The following is an 18,347-nucleotide window of genomic DNA, read 5'->3' on the forward strand; positions in this document are numbered from 1 at the left end:
TTCTTTACTAATAACTTTACTTTAATAACTTAACTTTATGCCTAAAGTTAAAAAAAAAAACAGAAAGAAAACCTCTTATTCCTTTGCATACTTCTTTGCCCAAGCAACTGGGAGCCACGGGAGAGGGCCCAAGAGCCACATGCGGCTCTAGAGCAGCAGGTTGCCTACCCCTGACCTAAATATACAAAGAAATGACTTATAAATTAGTTATTTAATTAAAAAAAACTACTAGCTTGTAGATATTATAGCTATTTCCACTATTTTATTGAATAATTGCGATTAGGCAATTGTGTAATAATTGTGACAGGCCTAGTAATGGGCCTATAATGTCTATAGTCCATAAGCCTAGTTTCCTGGTCGAAATACTGTAGCTATTCTTCCTAAACATCACTTGTGATTTGTGCGGCTTCGTTCACAAGCTGCACACATTGTAACTTATACTGTACTATCAATAGTTCAAGATTGGACAGGGAGGCCATTCCGTTATTTGACTCTATCATTATGCCTGTTTTTCTCTGTTGTTAGCTGTCCATTCACTCTCAAAAAAGTGGATTGTGCCAATAGAAACATTTTTTAAATAAGTTCTCTCACAACATAAATGGTCAGCTCACCAAAGCTGTTCATTTAGCAGTGGCAGAAAATGCTTTGACTACATTCATTTATGTGTTAAACGTATGATTTCTGGGACACATCACCATGCAGTTAGAGTGAATGGAGAGAGAGCAGCAGCAAAAGATAAAGATAAACTTAACATTATTGTAATACTGTAACATGCACAGGTAAAATAAGTATACAGTTAATAAGTAAACGGTAAAATCCTCAGTGTTGATTTATTGTAACTACATTTATATTGTACACTGACTCTCTGAGTTAAATTACATATTTTACTGTGTATATAAATGTTCTAGAAATGTGCAACATCGCTTGGCCTTACGTAGCCAGACGATCCGGGAACTCTGCCTGCTGATACATTTGAAAGGGATTGGTTGGTGGAGAAAACCAAAGCTAACGAACCTATGCCCAGTGCTTTGAAAACCAAACCTGATACTGTCATCATAATATGAAAGGCTAAAGACTTGGCACTGGTTCTGCAATTCTTTTATTTCTTTAAAAAATCGGAATTGTTTCCACACAGTTTTAGCCATTCATTGAATGCAGATTCACCAGTCAGTATAGGCAGAGATTGTCTGGCTACGAGAGACTAAACATTGCTTTAGAATAGTTACTGCTTTGGTATTTAGACAAGAGACCAATCTTCCCCTGGTAAATATACATATACATGATGGCCCTTTTCCTACAGTCAGAATGTTTCTCAGCAAAACCTCCTGTCTTTCATTTCAGTCTTAGCAAGCTAGAGTGATAGGAAGTGTGTCATCCTCCTATAATTTGACAAACCTCTGTAACTCTGTCTGTTTGTTTGTAGTGGTGAAGCTGCCCGGTTCTCCTCAGTGGCTGGAGCAATTGCTCTGATTTTGCACACAGCCATTGACCATTACCATCTGAACTTAACTGCGAAGCCCGTTTTTCAATTTCATCAAATCTCAGCTTCTTATTAGCGTTTATGTGTCAAACGATGGGAGATAACGTTGCCAGGTTTCGCGCGAGAAACAAGCAGCAAGGTCTATGAAAACAAGGCCAAACGAAACGAGCCCTACAAGCAACAAGGTCTATGAAAAGAAGGCCAAACGAAGCGCCTTCACACATATACCTTGCCACTTGGAAAACAGACGATCTACAAGCTCACAACGCGTCCCCACACCCACCTGCACTTTCACAACCAACGCCAAAACACACTACCACCAATATTGCCACTAAACCGCTTACAATAGGCCAACATGGCAACACCAACGTCTGTCACGCTGTGTGTGTGTGTGTGTGTGTGTGTGTGTGTGTGTGTGTGTGTGTGTGTGTGTGTGTGTGTGTGTGTGTGTGTGTGTGTGTGTGTGTGTGTGTGTGTGTGTGTGTGTGTGTGTGTGTGTGCGTCCGTCCGTGCGTGCGTGCGTGCGTGCGTGCGTGCGTGCGTGTGTTTGCGACGGGACCCGGGGTGTTCCGCGACGGGGGGGGGGTTGCCCGTGGGGAGGGGTGACCGCGGGGGGGGACGCGACGGGACCCGCGGGGGGGAGGAGGGGGGGGGGGTGGCGGCACGACGGGACGCGCGGGGGGAGAAACCGCGTGACAGGACGTGCAATAACCCCAAGTTTGCAACTACTTTCGCCTGCGCCCTTCACCGGGTATGGTCTATCCTTGTTTAATTATTTGATCCGCCAAGTCTCTGCTCCATATCTCTTGAGTTACTATGTGGTGTTTGCTTAGAGACCCCATCACCTTTCTCTTCCATCCATCCACCAAAGGGTTTGCTGTTCTTTGCCAGAGCCTCTGGGCATTCTGATGCTCAGTAGTGTAACTACAAAAAACGTGCAGGATGCAGTTTGCAACAGTAAATCAAATGTTTGTTTTAAGCCCCAGAGCAGCTTGTTCTCTTGTGGCACCACTTGTTATGTAATTTTAATGGTAGCTTGAAAGATTGTTTTTATTTACTCTCTGTTGTTGTTGGGTGTTTTTTTTTGTGTCAAATAAAGACTCTGTAATAAACTCATTAGGGTTTGGGATATATTGCCCATAACTTTTCAAATGTATGTGATTATGTGATGATGATTATCACAACATGACACCTTGTCATTAATGCCAAAGGAGAGCAGTGTTTAATGTAACTTGTGTGTGTGTGAATCTAATAGCCATTTAATTGCTTTTCACATGCCCACTGTGCATATTTATCACTTAAATCCAACACAAACGGAGATGGTGATAAATAACTTTCATGGAGACGTCTTGAGTGTCTCTATCTGATAAGGCACCACTTCATATTGACCACACTGATACAATCCTCTGCTAGATTTGCCCTGTGTAATAGAATCCAACAGAGTTCAGATTCCGATGAAAGATATTGTGAATGGAGGGAGCTGCCTAAAGCGAGTGAGGATTAAGAAAGTCTAATTTATTCAATGAGGAGAACAGTCTTTTTTTTCCCTGGTGGGGCTTCTTGTACAACTAGGTGATTCTGCATTTGAAGTTGTATAAGCGATGACAGGTTGATTCCACATTACCTTTTTCAGCTTGCTGCATGGTTTCCCGAGGATTATAAGGGGTTGTCACTCTTGAAGGAACACTTTAGTGGGGTAAGCCTCCAATTCCTTGAGAAATCCCTTGGGGTTTTTTATCTTGATAGCGTAGATTATTCAGAAATGAATAGACAAGCCTTAAAGGGTATTATTATAGAGACAGAGAGTAGTAGTTGATGTAGCAGCTGTAGAGTAGCATTCTCTATCTATCTATCTATCTATCTATCTATCTATCTATCTATCTATCTATCTATCTATCTATCTATCTATCTATCTATCTATCTATCTATCTATCTATCTATCTATCTATCTATCTATCTATCTATCTATCTATAAATAGAGAGTCTGTCTGTCTGTCTGTCTGTCTGTCTGTCTGTCTGTCTGTCTGTCTTGTCTGTCTGTCTCCATAGTTCAGTACTGCCATGCTGGTTCACTTTCATTATTATTAATATTGACAAAGTCCCTATGTTGCAAGTCCAAGTCTAGTCTCAAGTCTTTGCTCTCAAGTCCCGAGTCAAGTCCTATAACCTTTTGTTTCGAGTCCCAAACAAGTCATAAACCTTTTGTTGAGTCCCAAACAAGTCATAATGCTAATTAATGATATGTAAAGATTTACATAAAGCATTTTTCAACACAAAATATAACACATAAAAACACGCAATAAAAATTCAAGCGAGCACAGAAATGCACACATTTGAATTAAATTGAAACTACATTGTAACAAAGTTTCAATTAATTGCAACAAAGTTACACACACGGCAAGGAAAGGAAAGAGTTTTTGTATCGCACATTTCAACAACAAGGCTTTATTGTGCTTTACAAACGTCACTTTGAAATAGCAAAGAGGAAGGGTGAGGGCAGGGACACACGCACATGCAGACTCATTGGCAGAGGGCCATCATGAGATAAGATGGGGGGAGGCTGTCATAATTAAGCCCCATTAAATTAAAGAAAATAATGAAAATGACTGAAATTGCAGCTGAAGTGCATTTTGGGTACATTAATCAATTTGTTAAAATGTAAGTTTTTAATTTTGGATAAAACTTTTACCAAAGTTTACCAAGGAAATGTTTTAATTGCATGCTTTTACTTAATAAAAAAATCCCATTTGGTGGTTTAATGTGTAATTAGGTGTAATTATTATTACATTCAGAAAAACAACCAACGCACTTCCTCTGTTCCTTGGAGCTGAGCCAAAAGAACAGTTAATGCAATGCATCCCCTGATTATCACAATGGTAAAATGTAAGCACGTGCACTGGAAACTACGTTCAAACCTGGGGTAGAAGAGGAAAGTTCAGTCCCCCCCTCCTTTGGCGTTCAAGTCAAGTCAAGTCTCACGTCTTTGGCATTCAAGTCCAAGTCAAGTCCAAGTCTATTTTTGATTTGACCAAGCAAGTCTAAAGTCATCAAAATCGGGACTCCAGTCTAAGTCGAGTCTCGAGTCTCGAGTCCAAGTCCCCACCTCTGAATGTTCCCGATGTGAGCCCCAACTGAGCATTGGCTGTACTTTATTTCAATGGTTCTCAACTTTTTCTTGATCAGGACCCACTTGAAAACGTTGAAAGCGTTCGCGGCTCCTCCATCCGACCACTTAACACGGCAGCCCCTCATGCATTTTCTGAGCGTGTTTATTTTAATGATCAATCAATCGATTGTGATCCAAGGTGGAACACAATCTTAGTGTTTTGCCAATTACTTGGGGGGGGGCCCACTTGCAATACCCTCACGGCCCAGCAGTGGGCCCCCGGCCCAGAGGTTGAGAATCACTGGTTTATATAAGCAGTGTTTGAAATCTAATTATTTGAAGACACATGGTAGCAGATGGTGAAGGAGTTTTTTTTTTATCACAATTTCACACACAAAAAAGTGCTTCATATCTTTTTTTTATATATTTTCTTCTAAATATAACATAACACTTTCAACCTGGCATCCATATTTTGGATAACACAACACCTTGCGATGCGATGTGTTGTGAGATTGTAGATGGGCTATATTCACTGTTCGTCATACAATTATAGAGCTATACACTAGAGTGACACAGATTGTGAGTAGGCCTGTCACAATTGTTATGATAGATAATCACAATTATTTTGCATAATCCAGGTTTAAACATTTTCATACATTTTCAAACACTTTCCAAAAAGAGCAGAAATAGCAGATCTGCAAGCTTACAACGCGTCACTTTTGAAACTATAAAATTAATTGTTACATATTAGGTCAGTAATTTCTTTGCATGTTTTAGTTATTTGTCAAATCCTGCGCAATTCTTTTGATTACGAAGCCTAAAAAACAAACAGAAATTAAATTTGTATTCTTTTTAATAATTTTTATCCCTCGATTTTGTAACTCTTTTTTCACCCGGTGCCAATTTGCTAAGTGATCCTGGGCACTACACTCCCCCCACCAGCCTAGGGAGGCCAGGGCCAAGCTCATGCCTCCTTCAATGCATGAGAGCCAACTGACCTTCTTGTCACCTGACAGGGGGGAGTTTCCCTGGTTGGACGTAGCGCGTGGAAGGAACACGTTATTCCAACCAGTTCCCTTCCCCTCCATCAGGCGCCCCGGCTGACCAGGGGGAGGCAGTATAGTGACCAGGATTACTGCATGTTTTTGTGAGGGTATTAACTACCCTAGGAGACACGGGGAGAACATGCAAACTCCACACAGAGTAGGCCCTTTCACCAACCCCACCTAGGGTATGGGCGCTGGTGACACGGAGGAGAAGACACGCCCCCAGCGCCCACAGCGTCCCCGGCGGGAATCAAACCCAGGACCTTCTAGCTGTGAGGCGACAGTGCTACCGACTGCGCCACCGTGCCCTACATTTGTATTCTTATGTTCTAATGTTCAATGCCAAAAACACAATTAAATCACTAATCACAATTATTTGTAGGACAATTCATCGTCATCTTAAATATTGTAATGGTGACTGCCCTGGTTGTGAGATGATGTGCTGATTTCCAACTCTTACGTCATGTCCTCCTCCCTGTTCTTGCAGCGCTGAGGGACAACCGGATCGAGTTGATGCGAGCGTCGTGGCAGGAGCTCACCATCAGCATCAGTGACGTTACCCTGTCAGACGACGGCCAGTACACCTGTTCACTCTTCACCATGCCTGTCAAAACCACCAAGGCCTTCCTCACCGTTCTGGGTGAGTACATCCATCTCTCTCTGCCCCCGTCTCCTCCGCATGCAGGCCAATTACACTTGGCTAATGGCTATTTATACTTTGTCCTACGGCTGCAGTTTGTTTTACTTTGCTGGGTCCTTCTCGCAACTTTGGAAAAGAGTTCCTGCGTTTAGCTTCTTGAGCTACTTGCGTCTTCAACTTTGCAGACTGAAACTAAGTCATATAATGGTGACAGACGGTGCTACTGAAGTACATAGAGAATGTGGGCACGACTCCAACTTATTTTAACCACATGGCGCCCCTAGTGTCAACCTAGGGGCAGGCCCGGACGGCTGGCGTAGCGGTCCGGGTGCCTAGGCTAGGACAGCGTGTCGCGGGTTCGAATCCCTTTGCTGTGTGTCACTCACCCATCTCTCTCTCCCCATTTCCTGTCAGTCTACTGTATCTATCTATAAAGGCAGAAAAAGCCCCAAAAATATCAAAAAACAAAACAAACAAAAGACCTAGGGGCAAACATTTTGCGGAAATAGCAGGTCTACAAACTCACAAGGCGTGGCAACACAACGAATTGTGTGACATTTTTTGCCGAGATTTTGGTGTTGAGGGAAAAAAAGGAGGGGGCTCAGTATAGACTCCTGGGGGACTGGAGTTTAAGTGGTTAATATTTCCTTTACAGGCTGTGTGGTCTAGATAGAAAGGTTCCTTTACATTCAGAGGGAATACCAGCACTCACAGAAATGCCCTTCAGGCAATTCTGTTTAGTTGGCATGGGCAGCGGGGAGAGGTATCTCTGTATGCCAACTAAAGCAAATTTCCCGAAGGACATTTCCGTGAGTGCTGTTACTCCCTCTGATGGTGACAGTGCTAACATGTTTGCCAATTAACCCATTAAGACCTGAGACCGATATACAAATGCCTTCTAAATCAGTAGTTCTCAAACTTTTTTTGTGCCAAGGACCCCCAAATTGATATATATTTGGCCGCTGGCCCCCATTTTGAAAATGTTTTGTGCCAGGGATGCCCAGAAGAGAAGATTTGTGCTATAAAAAAAAATTTCAATCACTTTGAAGATTTTTCAAAATTTTTCAAAAATAGCAGATATACAAGCTTAAATATTATATATGAGCTTGTATGTCTGCTATTTTTTAATAGCCAACACTCAAATCTAAAATGACACAGGTGCTTTCTCAGTTTTAATGGGTTAATAGATGTACCAGAGCAGAAGTATTTCTTATATGTAGTGAATAAAAATAACAGACTAATATACAGTAGGATTTTGCTCAACATAATGGCCAGGAGATTCCCTCCAGACTGATTGTCAAAGTACATATGTATACTGTACTTGGTTTTGTTGTTTTTCCATTAACAGCTTTATTTTTATTTGTATTTAGTTTGATTAGATTTTATATAGTAACGTTACTGTACTTACCTGAATAATCAGTGCACAGTTACAGTTAAGTGCACAGTTAATCAGTCACGGTCATTTGAGTTCAATTTATAAATCAATATTTTTCTCCCTGGACTATTTTCAGCTAGAATTTTCAAATCAATAAGTGCTTTCAAGCCACTATCTGGGACTTATTTATATTATTGATTACATTTTATTGTGAGTTCATTTGATTTAATTGACATAACAAAAATACATAATGGTTACAGAGCGTACACTGCAACAAATACATGGTCTTTGAGAATTTTGAGGCAAATGCACAATGTCAGGATTTTCTCCTTTTAAATCTAGTTGGCACTAACCTAATATTCTGTTTACTTGAGTAAGATCAACATTAAAATGTTAAAGTATAACAATGATTACTCTTACTGGAGATAGTCATAGAATGTATATAATTTGGAATAATATATCATTCATAATTTTAGAACCTACAAACAAAACAAAACCTTCATTCTTGACAACCAAGTACCTGAGAATCGGATTTGACCATATTAATTCTTTGTCGTCCTTATGATGCAAAGACATGTGGAACATAGGACGATATCAAACTAGGCAGCTGATAGACTGTGGAAATATTAACCTCAATTTGATCAGTCATAAAGTGGTGTACAATTGAGCTGTGTCTGGCTTTTTTGTACTGTAGGTGTGCCGTTGCGGCCTGAGATCACTGGATTCACAAAACCTGCCATGGAAGGAGACATGATCACTCTGACGTGCATTACATCCGGCAGCAAACCTGCTGCTAACATCCGGTGGTTCAGAAATGACAAGGAGGTTCAAGGTACGTCTGTTGTATGGATTTTACATGGTGATGTAATATCCTCTCGTCATGTAGCCATGTACCTTCACTTCACTTCACGTTCACGTTATTGAATCTTATTACTTAAGCCTTGGCCTCCAGGAAGGATTTAGCTGTAATCTGTCTCAGTGGTTCTGAAACATTTTCATCTCAAGGACCCCCACATTGATATATATTTGGCTGCAGACCGCAGCCAATTTGAAAAATAATTTGTGCCAGGGAAATTATTATTATTCGAAAATAGCCAAAAAAAATTAATAGGGCTTAAGTGTTTAAACTGTTCCTCATTTTGCTGGAGACCCCCTGGAACCCCCTCAAGGACCCCACTTTAAGAACCAGTGATCTATCTGACTCACAGCCAGGCCAGCACTTCCACTGACTTTCAAACATGGACGAATAGCTATGCCTGCACGGCTGCATGGCTGCACCTCATCTGAAAGACCCTCTTTTCACAACCTGGACAATACTGGCTTTAAGCTGCAAAATGAAGGAGTAATGATGATGGATTCTAAATAGAATGATCTGTGTAAGATCAGTTCTGAGTGGTTCCTATTTGTCTCATCTGTTTAAGAAAGTAGGTAGCTGAGATACATTGCATACTTTTACCTTAGCGCTAGGTATACTCTTAGTTGCTTGTTTTAGAAGAGAATGCACTTAAGACTACTGGTGATTAGTAGTTTCGTTCCCTACCTATGTTGAATGCACTTATTGTAAGTCGCTTTGGATAAAAGCGTCTGCTAAATGACTGTAATGTAATGTAATGGTTGTATTAGGGTATTAGGGGTAAAAATGACTGCTGGTCATACTAAATCCATGGTTCCTTGCACACTGACACTTCTGTGGTCTCCGAGCATTTCCAGCATGACTTACAAGCATTGAAGGTGATGTGATGGCTAGTGCATAGTGTTTTAACCCAGTTCAATCACAATTCACCGACCTGTTTTTCTGTTAGCATAGCAATGCTTATTTGGTAGTCTGAATTGTCTACACCAGCTGCAGCATCTGTTTCTGTTTTCTGTGATCAGCATAGTGAAATGGAAGCTGTGTGTGTGTGTGTGTGTGTGTGTGTGTGTGTGTGTGTGTGTGCGTGTGCGTGTGTGTCTGTGTCTGTGTGTGTGTGCGCGTGTGTGCGGTCGTGACTGTCTGTCTGTGTAGGTGTGGAAGGAGCGAGGTCCTCTCAGTTTGATGGCAGTACCTTAAGCTCTACACAGGTCTTTTATAGAATTGATTGTGCTGAGCAGACTTTACTGGAAGAGTTATTGAAGATTTGCAAGAGCGTTTTTTGTCTTGGTGGTTCCGTCTGTGTCTGGCCAGCATGGCATTATGATTGATGGGAAGGGGGCTGGGATATGAAGTTTTCTTGTTGAAATGACATGCACGTAGCTCCCTGAAAGGCCAATAGTGAGTTGGCACACAGCATTCACAACTAGGCCTGCTATCCATCTCAAAAGCCACTGAGAATGATCCCTCTCACCCCCTCCCCCTCTCTCTCTCTCTCGCTCTCTCGCTCTCTCTCTCTCTCCCCCTCCCCCCCCTCTCTCTCTCTCCCCCCCATCCCCCTCCCCCTCCCCCCCCTCTCTCTCTCTCTACCCCCTCTCTGTCTGTCCGTCTGTCTGTCTGTCTGTCTGTCTGTCTGTGTCTCTCTCTCTCTCTCTCTCTCTCTCTCTCTCTCTCTCTCTCTCTCTCTCTCTCTCTAATGTACAAGGTCTAATGTGAATACAGTACATAGTCTAACTTAACATAACTTTAAACTTGTTTTTAGACAATGTCTATAACTGTAGCTGTGAATAATGGTTGGAAATGACAGTTATCTACACAACTGGTGGCTTCACTTGCTCTCTGGACACAGCGTCTGGCTGCGGCCTGTAGCACCTGTCCTCCAGCAGGAGTGCACATTGACACAATGACGAATTGGGGGGGGGGAGCGAGCCGCCGCGATCATCCGTTCCATAGTTGTGGGCAGTTGAATGTAGTCTCTTATCTCCATATTCTAAATCAATGCCCTACTTCGTCATACTGTAGTATCTCACGAAAGTAGCAAAAGTACAAGATGTACAAGCTCGTACATCTTCTATTTTTGCCATTTTTTGCTAAATCCTGAAATCTAACAGTTGGACATACTGTTTGAGGTTTCCACCCGACAGCAACGATAATATAGCACTGTTTATCATTTGGGAATGACATAACACTTAAAAAGCCCTGAAAAATACAGATACTGGTTGATTCCAATCATGCACACAAATGCCCTGTAGTGTTAGTTTTACTTTAACACATTCCACGCCAGAGTTTAATCTCATAATGTACTCACCAGTGCCAGCGTTTTATTGTTGTTTTTTTGTTTTATTCACGTCGCCACAGACCTCGTTAAATCCCTTTAGATCTAGCATAAAACTGTTTGTAAACACAGCGGCGATCCGACTGCGTCGCCCAGTGAAATCCCCTTCAAAAACCCAGCCGCCATCTTGTAGTTACAACGGTTTATGTTAAACAGCGATCAGCGACACGAAAAACTACAAACGAGAAAATGGCGTTTTAGTGTCCGCTTTAGAATGGAGGCTGATGGGATCGGCAAAACCGGATCCCGGATAATTCCGTTTCCGGTGGTGCTACAATGAAATGTGTCGTATCGAAAGTGAAAAAAGTGCAATGTGAAAAAAAAAAAAAAAAAAAAAAACACCACTTCGCATAGGTCTACGCTACGATTGGCACGTGGCGGCTTTAAATAGGTTCGCGTAGATCTACGCGATTGGCAGTCAATGTGTTAACACTAATGTGTTTTGGGCAAACAGACCCAGTGTGGTGCATCTTTAAGTCATAGCAAAGTGAGGAACTTTACTTTGAAAAAGTATCAAAGAGGTGAATTGTCAATCTGTCGATTCTGGCTCCAAGTGTTTTTTCAGATACTGCATGAAAGGCTTTTTTTATGTGAACATGTGCTGGGAGCAGCCTGTTAAGCCATTGGTAGGCCTACTTTTGTGGTAGATTAATGCCAACAGTGTCTGCTGTCAGTCAATTCCTTCCCCACAGGGGGCCCTGCACTACAAAGTTCCTGGGCGACAGCAGGTGTAATAGCAAAAACATGTCATTTGTATTTCACGCTCTGATGGTTTGTTTTTCAACAATTTATATATTTATATATACAGTGAATTTTCTACACAGCATTATACACATTTCCAGCTGTCACCTGTCAAAATCATCTCTTTTCGAGGAATAAAGCCATATAAATTTCTCGTGTCACCGAGTGCCAGTCAATAATGTTCAGTATTCTAAACCCTGGTGGTTGTGGTTTTCAAACTTTTTCATGTCAAGATCCCCCAAATTAATATGTATTTGTCCACCATCTGAAAATATTTTGTGCTAAGGACCCCCATACAAGATTTGTGTTCTTAAAATGTTCTTTTTCAAGATTTTTTTGTATATTGGCTATTTTCAAAAAGTCAATAGGGTTACGGTGGTTAAACAGTTTTTTTATGCTATATCAACTCATTTAGCTGGGAACCCCTGGGGGAACCACTTTGAGAACCACTGCGACAGTATAGAGAACAGAAAGGCCACGCTACACCTGCCGCTGCGTAAAGCACAGCTTGATTTCATGCACACGCAAGCAAGCAAACACACTTAAGCATCCAACATGATGACACGTTGCAGATCGATGAGGGGTAACAGAGTTTGATATTTTACATCTTAGTCTGTTGTTTTTTCTTCACGAGGCACTTGTCCCAGTGTGAGGAAAAGTCTTTTTTTATTGACACTAATTAATCAAAGAAACTGTCAAATCAATGCCTGCAGTGCACCACATGCTTCCTTATCCTGATGTTAGTGTTACCCATCAGTTACCGTCAGGGATGGTAATAATGTTTGCACAACACTTTTAAAGTCACTCAAGGTAAGATTATAGTGAGTTTTAACCACTTAAACTCAAATTTAGTTGACCGAGGTCCCCCAGGGCTCTATACTAGGTCCGTTAGTATTTCTCTCTACACCAAATCTCTTTGCTGAAAATAACCAATCTACAAGCTCACAACGCGTCGCACTGAAACGTTTTGTGAGTTTGTAGATCTGCTATTTTTACCGAATGTTTGCCGAATGTTCGCTCGTCAAATTGAGTGTTGAGCAGACTATTAATTTAGCCTAGACTTTCATGCAGTACCGCTTGTCAGCCACTAATGGTCCTACCCGACCACAGGATCTAAATATATCGATAGAAGAGTAGGCTACACTACAACCACTGCAGTTGTGTTAGTTATAGTAGGCCCTATATATAAGCATACTCTGCGGTGTGCTTTTTATTGGACTGTCAAATGAGGTCCCTTTGTTTTTTTATTGGATGTCTGTGAGGTTGTTGTTGAATTGTCACATAGCCTAATGATGTGAATATACAGTAGCATCAAAGCTCTATATTATGAATCTCTCTCTCTCTCTCTCTCTCTCTTTTTTATCCATCTGATTTCCACATCTGGGAACCTGGTTGTTTGTGTTAGAGGTTGGTGCGGTTTTCTTAGCTACAAATAAACTATTGTTTTGATTCATTTTCGTTTTTGATTATCATAACAGACTCGAATAAAAATCCCTCTTTTTACTAGCATCATATATAAAACTCAACCAAGCATTATTTTTATCCTACTGTAGATGTAGACATATTTAGGCCCTTCTAAATTGGATCTCATTCGATGGCATTATAGAGTGTGAAATTATGTTGCACAACCTGCATTGATCTTCATAATGACATTTCACTAGCCTCTATTCTAACATTTTCAGCCATCTTCATTAATGTATGTTCACATCCAAAGTGACAACAACATACAGCATACTTACTGTAGGCTATTTGTTGTCATCCTGGTTAAATTAGCCAGTCAGCTTCAGGTATGTATGTGTTAGCCTGCATTGTTCAACATTTATAGAAGCTGAACGTAGCATCATAGGACAAACACTACATTCAGGCATCTTGACAAAATGTGCTTTGTCACAATGCCAAAAGTAGCCTACTGTGCCAAAACATTTCTTCTCATGTTCATTAATATATTTGAGACCATATTTGTAGTCTATATTACCAAAGATTTGCTATTTTCTCACATGCCATTTGTCTTCTTTAGCTTCCAGCTGGTCATTTAGATTTTCAGTGAAGAAAAAGCTCATTAATACAAAGTCATATCCCCAAAATCACTGTCCAATCGTCACTGCAACTATTGTTTTATTTTAACACCCGTGCATGCATAGCACAATAACACACACACGCACGCGCACGCACACGCGCACACACACGCACACACGCACACACGCGCACGCGCACACGCACACGCACACACACACACACACACACACACACACACACACACACACACACACACACACACACACACACACACACACACACACACACACAGACATACACACAGACAGAGACATTCTGTGTCTGTAGAAGCCATAGCTCCATGCAATGGTTTTCTACAGCTCATTTAAAATGTGTATTAATTTCCGACAATGGCTAATGAAATCCCATGTGGTGCAGTGGACGGTGCACCTTTTGAACATTAGACAAATGCATGAATGATATCCACATGTGGAGAGCAGCGCTTGCAAAGCCTTTGGTGTAGGCATCTTATCGATCTATTGATATAGCAAACCTGCATGTAAAATAGCCTTTCAGGATCAGAGAAACGGATATCTGAGGATATCTAACGTCAAGGCTGCAGGACATTTGAGACTTGTAAACAGGCACTATTTCTGACCTGATTATGCCTGAAATAGGGGGAGACAAACTTTTGTCGGGAGCCACACATTTATTTTGGTTTCAAACTACATTTGTACAGTAGTTATAAAAGGTTTAAACGTAAGTCGTAGAAACACACATTTCTCCCCTGGATGCATTGGGTCATGTTGATTCCAATGCACATATTGCATTGGGGGCAACTACCCACTAGTAATTCATATTAATAACATGCCATACAGTATGTGTCCATAGCCTCCAACCTATGACTAACACATTATATTATAGCTACTGTACTGTGCGGATGGTCCAAGCTTCCCTCATTAAGCAACAGGGAAAATCCATAACCAATTGAAATGAAGCAAAACAATTTATTTATGTGTCAAATGTAGTAACTCATACTGTAAGCTTAAGTATTAAAACACGGAACGAACTTTAAAAGGGCCCACTTTGTGGTCCCGAGTGTTGTAAATAATGGTTAGAAAAGGATATTTTTAAATTACAGTTGACATAGTTTGAGACTCTAATGCACTCAGAGCTCATCCCAAGTCATTATGCACATACAGTATGCAAATTGGTTCCTGGCTAGCGACCAAAATGGATGGACATATATATATATATATATATATATATATATATATATATATATATATATATATATATATATATATATATATATATATATATATATATATATATATATATATATATATATATACATTATATGTTAGAGCTTTAAATGTTTTACTGTATAAAAGCTGCTTTGGTTTTTTTCCGATGTTTTTCAAGCAATAAGAGAATTTTTTGTAGTGTAGCAGACATCAGGTGGGTACACAGTAAAATCCTAATTAATATATTCATTCATTTAAAATGGTGTTAGTTTATCCATTAGTAACTATGAGAGTGCACAAATGAGTTGTATATGTCAGGGCATAGATTTAGATGATCTATGGAGCACAGCACAGAACGCAAGGCGCAGAATGCGTCAATGTGTGTCCGCGCCAATTTTGCTCGTTAAACGACATGATGGATGGCTGCGCGCTCCGTGTGTCAGGAGCCTCGAAGATGGTGACATGTTAATGTGTTGAGCGTTCCGCTGTCTAAATGGTAAGGAAACACCTGCGCTGTCACTGCGCCAGAAGATAAGACCGCCTTGGAGCTGGTCTAAGCGCAAGATGCAAACTCGTAAGATAGCAGTGCGACCTGATTACGCCAGATCACACCTAATTTTAAGACCAACGCGGTGGTCGCATAGGCGTATAGGATCATTTGTTATCTAGACAATGGGGACGCCAGCCGTACAAATTACATATGCGTCGGTCTGAAGATAGCAATGACAATTATGCTGCCCGTTAGCTGCCGATTTGCGCTCGGCGGAAGAGAGGGCCCTCAAGAGTTAAATTAACATAAGGACTTTAGTCTGTAATTATATACAGAATACATTTAAGTCAAGTTCCTTGAGTGCATTTTGTTTCCACAATAAAGTATGCATTAGGTCGTCACCTTTTCCCAAGCATTTTCACATACTGAAATGCTGCTTTTGCATATGTTAATGCTCTCCCTCTCTGGTAACACTAGCAACCCTCTTGAAACACAGTGACAGCTTCAGTGTGGGAGTTTGGACTCTGCAGGCAGATTTGTGCCACGCGAGGCTTCTCTATCTGCCTTCTATGCAAGGCAAAGTGCAAGGCCTTGCTTAGACATCTCTGTCTTGTGTTTCTTAATACAGTATGGTACTGTACATGGTACAGTATATGGTACCTTATTTGTGAATGCCCTGATTTGTGAAAGGTATACCATTAAGACCGGCATGGCAGTGACAGTGAAGAAGATAAAGACTATCTACATGTATGTATGTATGCATGTATGTATGATATGATAATACTTTATACAGTTTGTCTCTGATTAAGTTGTAAATGTTTGGATGTGTGTGTGTGTGTGTGTGTGTGTGTGTGTGTGTGTGTGTGTGTGTGTGTGTGTGTGTGTGTGTGTGTGTGTGTGTGTGTGTGTGTGTGTGTGTGTGTGTGTGTGTGTGTGTGTGTGTGTGTGTGTGTGTGTGTGTGTGTGTGTGTGTGTGTGTGTGTGTGTGTGTGTGTGTGTGTGTGTGTGTGTGTGTGTGTGTGTCCAAAACAGGGAGGCCAGGTTAAAAGTGGTTAGATGGAGAGGTATGTAATGAACAGTAAAAGTGTGGGCATGAGCAGGAATAATGGCAAATGTGTACTTTGCCCTACAATCATATAAAGACTGTAGAAAGTTTGTAGTAGAAAGTCCCAGAGACGAAATGTGTGGCTGGAACTTCACTTTGTCAGGGAAGTCTGATGTGTTTTGTGTTTGTGTTTTGTGTTGACTTGTATGCTTGAAGGATAGTCCACCAGGAGCAAACACAGCCATCCAACCGAGTCAAAACGTACACTCCTTTCTGCCTTCTATTCTGATTTGAGAAACAACATAAACAATGAAGTAGCTGCCTGTATCAGAGTTTATGTCAAGGAACCTCCTGAAATTCTATTCCAGTTTGTGATATACAATCTATCTATCTATCTATCTATCTATCTATCTATCTATCTATCTATCTCTCTCTCTCTCTCTCTCTCTCTCTCTCTCTCTCTCTCTCTCTCTCTCTCTCTCTCTCTCTCTCTCTCTCTCTCTCTCTCTCTCTCTCTCTCTCTCTCTCTCTCTCTCTCTCTCTCTATCTATCTACAGTATCTATCTATCTACAGTATCTATCTGTCTGTCTGTCTACTATCTATCTGTCAAGGTCTTGGGCTTCTTTTCCCAATTAAACTCATTCATAAAGAAGGCTGCTTGTGACAACTTACAGATGTCTCTGGTGTGTACTCTACCTTTATTTAAGTATGGTGCCCTTCACTGGCTTTCTGCAGGCACTAAGGAGGTGAATGCCACAGGGAAGTCATTTACAGTGAAGAGCAGCCTCCAGTTCCTGGTGGACAGGCGGGATGACGGGGTGGCTTACACCTGCAGCGTGGAGCATGTGTCTCTGGCCAGCCCATACATGACAACTGAAGTCCTAGAAGTCCACTGTGAGTACCAGGCCTACATATTGTCGCTGTTGGGTGGATACCTCGTATGTCAAAAAACGTTCCTTGTTTTATTATTAATGAAAAAAGATTTGGTGATGTGGCGCATTGTGAGATCTGCTATTTTCACTACTTTTGTGCGACACTCTTGTATGATGAAGCAGGCCGGGCATTCATATATGAAAAAAATATAAAACTGTGACATATGGAGATATGAGGTTTCTGCCTGAAAGTGACGATTTAACATAGAAAGCATGCAGCTTTAGCGATGAGACTAGAATGAAAGTAAATCGTGAGATTTGAGATTGTGTTTATGGCTTCAGAATGTGCATGGCATTAGGTGAGGACTATTCTTTAGGTCAAGAGGGAAACACAATAGGGAGAACGGCTCTAGTGATTTGAAATTTGATTTTATTTTAATTAGAAGAAATGTAATTCCCAGAGGATACCACTACTGAGTTACTGGAAACTCTTATTTCTTAAGTGGTCCCCGATGGAAATATAAGATCTTACAAAAACAGACGTAATATATATATATCCTATTATACAATAGACTAGAGAGTGGTGCGCATGCGTGGCTGACTGTGTGTCTGTGTGGTTCATACAGGTCCTCATGCTCTAGAGAGAGAGAGAGAGAAGGAGGGAGAGACAGGGGAGAGAGCCCCGCGCAGCGTTTGCATGTTGCAGTTTGCTTTTGCTTTCGGTTAGCGTGTCGAAACAAACACCGCTGTTGCTTTCGCTTTCGGTTTGCGTGTCAAACGTCTACGCTGTACTGTCTCCGTGTCCGATGTGCGGGCCAGGCTACTAGAGCCCCGCGCCACGGCGAGACGGGAGGGGCACTATTACATAATGTAATAGTAGTATTACATTATGTGAACAAATTAGAAGAAAGACTCAGTTAAATTTTTGTTTCGTATTTATCTTGGGTTAAGAGAGTGTATAAAAATGAGAACTAGCCTACTTTACAACAAATACCTACTGTTGATCAGTGGCAACTGTTATAATAATGACTTCATTAATAATGACATCATCAGTTTTGGGTGTGTCCTTTGCAGATGCGCCCCACCTGGAGATCACACATTCAATGATTATACCACAGGAAGGT

At 41.1% G+C, this 18,347-nt stretch overlaps 1 protein-coding gene across 1 annotated transcript in view; it reads left to right on the forward strand.

The window, feature by feature from the left end:
- cadm2b (cell adhesion molecule 2b) overlaps positions 1 to 18,347 on the forward strand; it is a 212,882-nt gene that overhangs the window by 179,611 nt on the left and 14,924 nt on the right. The window contains exons 3-6 of the mRNA XM_080428148.1: positions 6,120 to 6,272; positions 8,342 to 8,479; positions 17,087 to 17,245; positions 18,298 to 18,347. The exon at positions 18,298 to 18,347 is cut by the window's right edge and continues 41 nt beyond it. Coding sequence (XP_080284274.1) covers positions 6,120 to 6,272; positions 8,342 to 8,479; positions 17,087 to 17,245; positions 18,298 to 18,347 — 500 coding nt within the window. The remainder of the gene's footprint in view (positions 1 to 6,119; positions 6,273 to 8,341; positions 8,480 to 17,086; positions 17,246 to 18,297) is intronic.

The sequence above is a fragment of the Gymnoscopelus braueri genome (genome assembly GCF_963280865.1).
Source record: "Gymnoscopelus braueri genome assembly, chromosome: 5".
NCBI classification, from domain to species: domain Eukaryota; kingdom Metazoa; phylum Chordata; class Actinopteri; order Myctophiformes; family Myctophidae; genus Gymnoscopelus; species Gymnoscopelus braueri.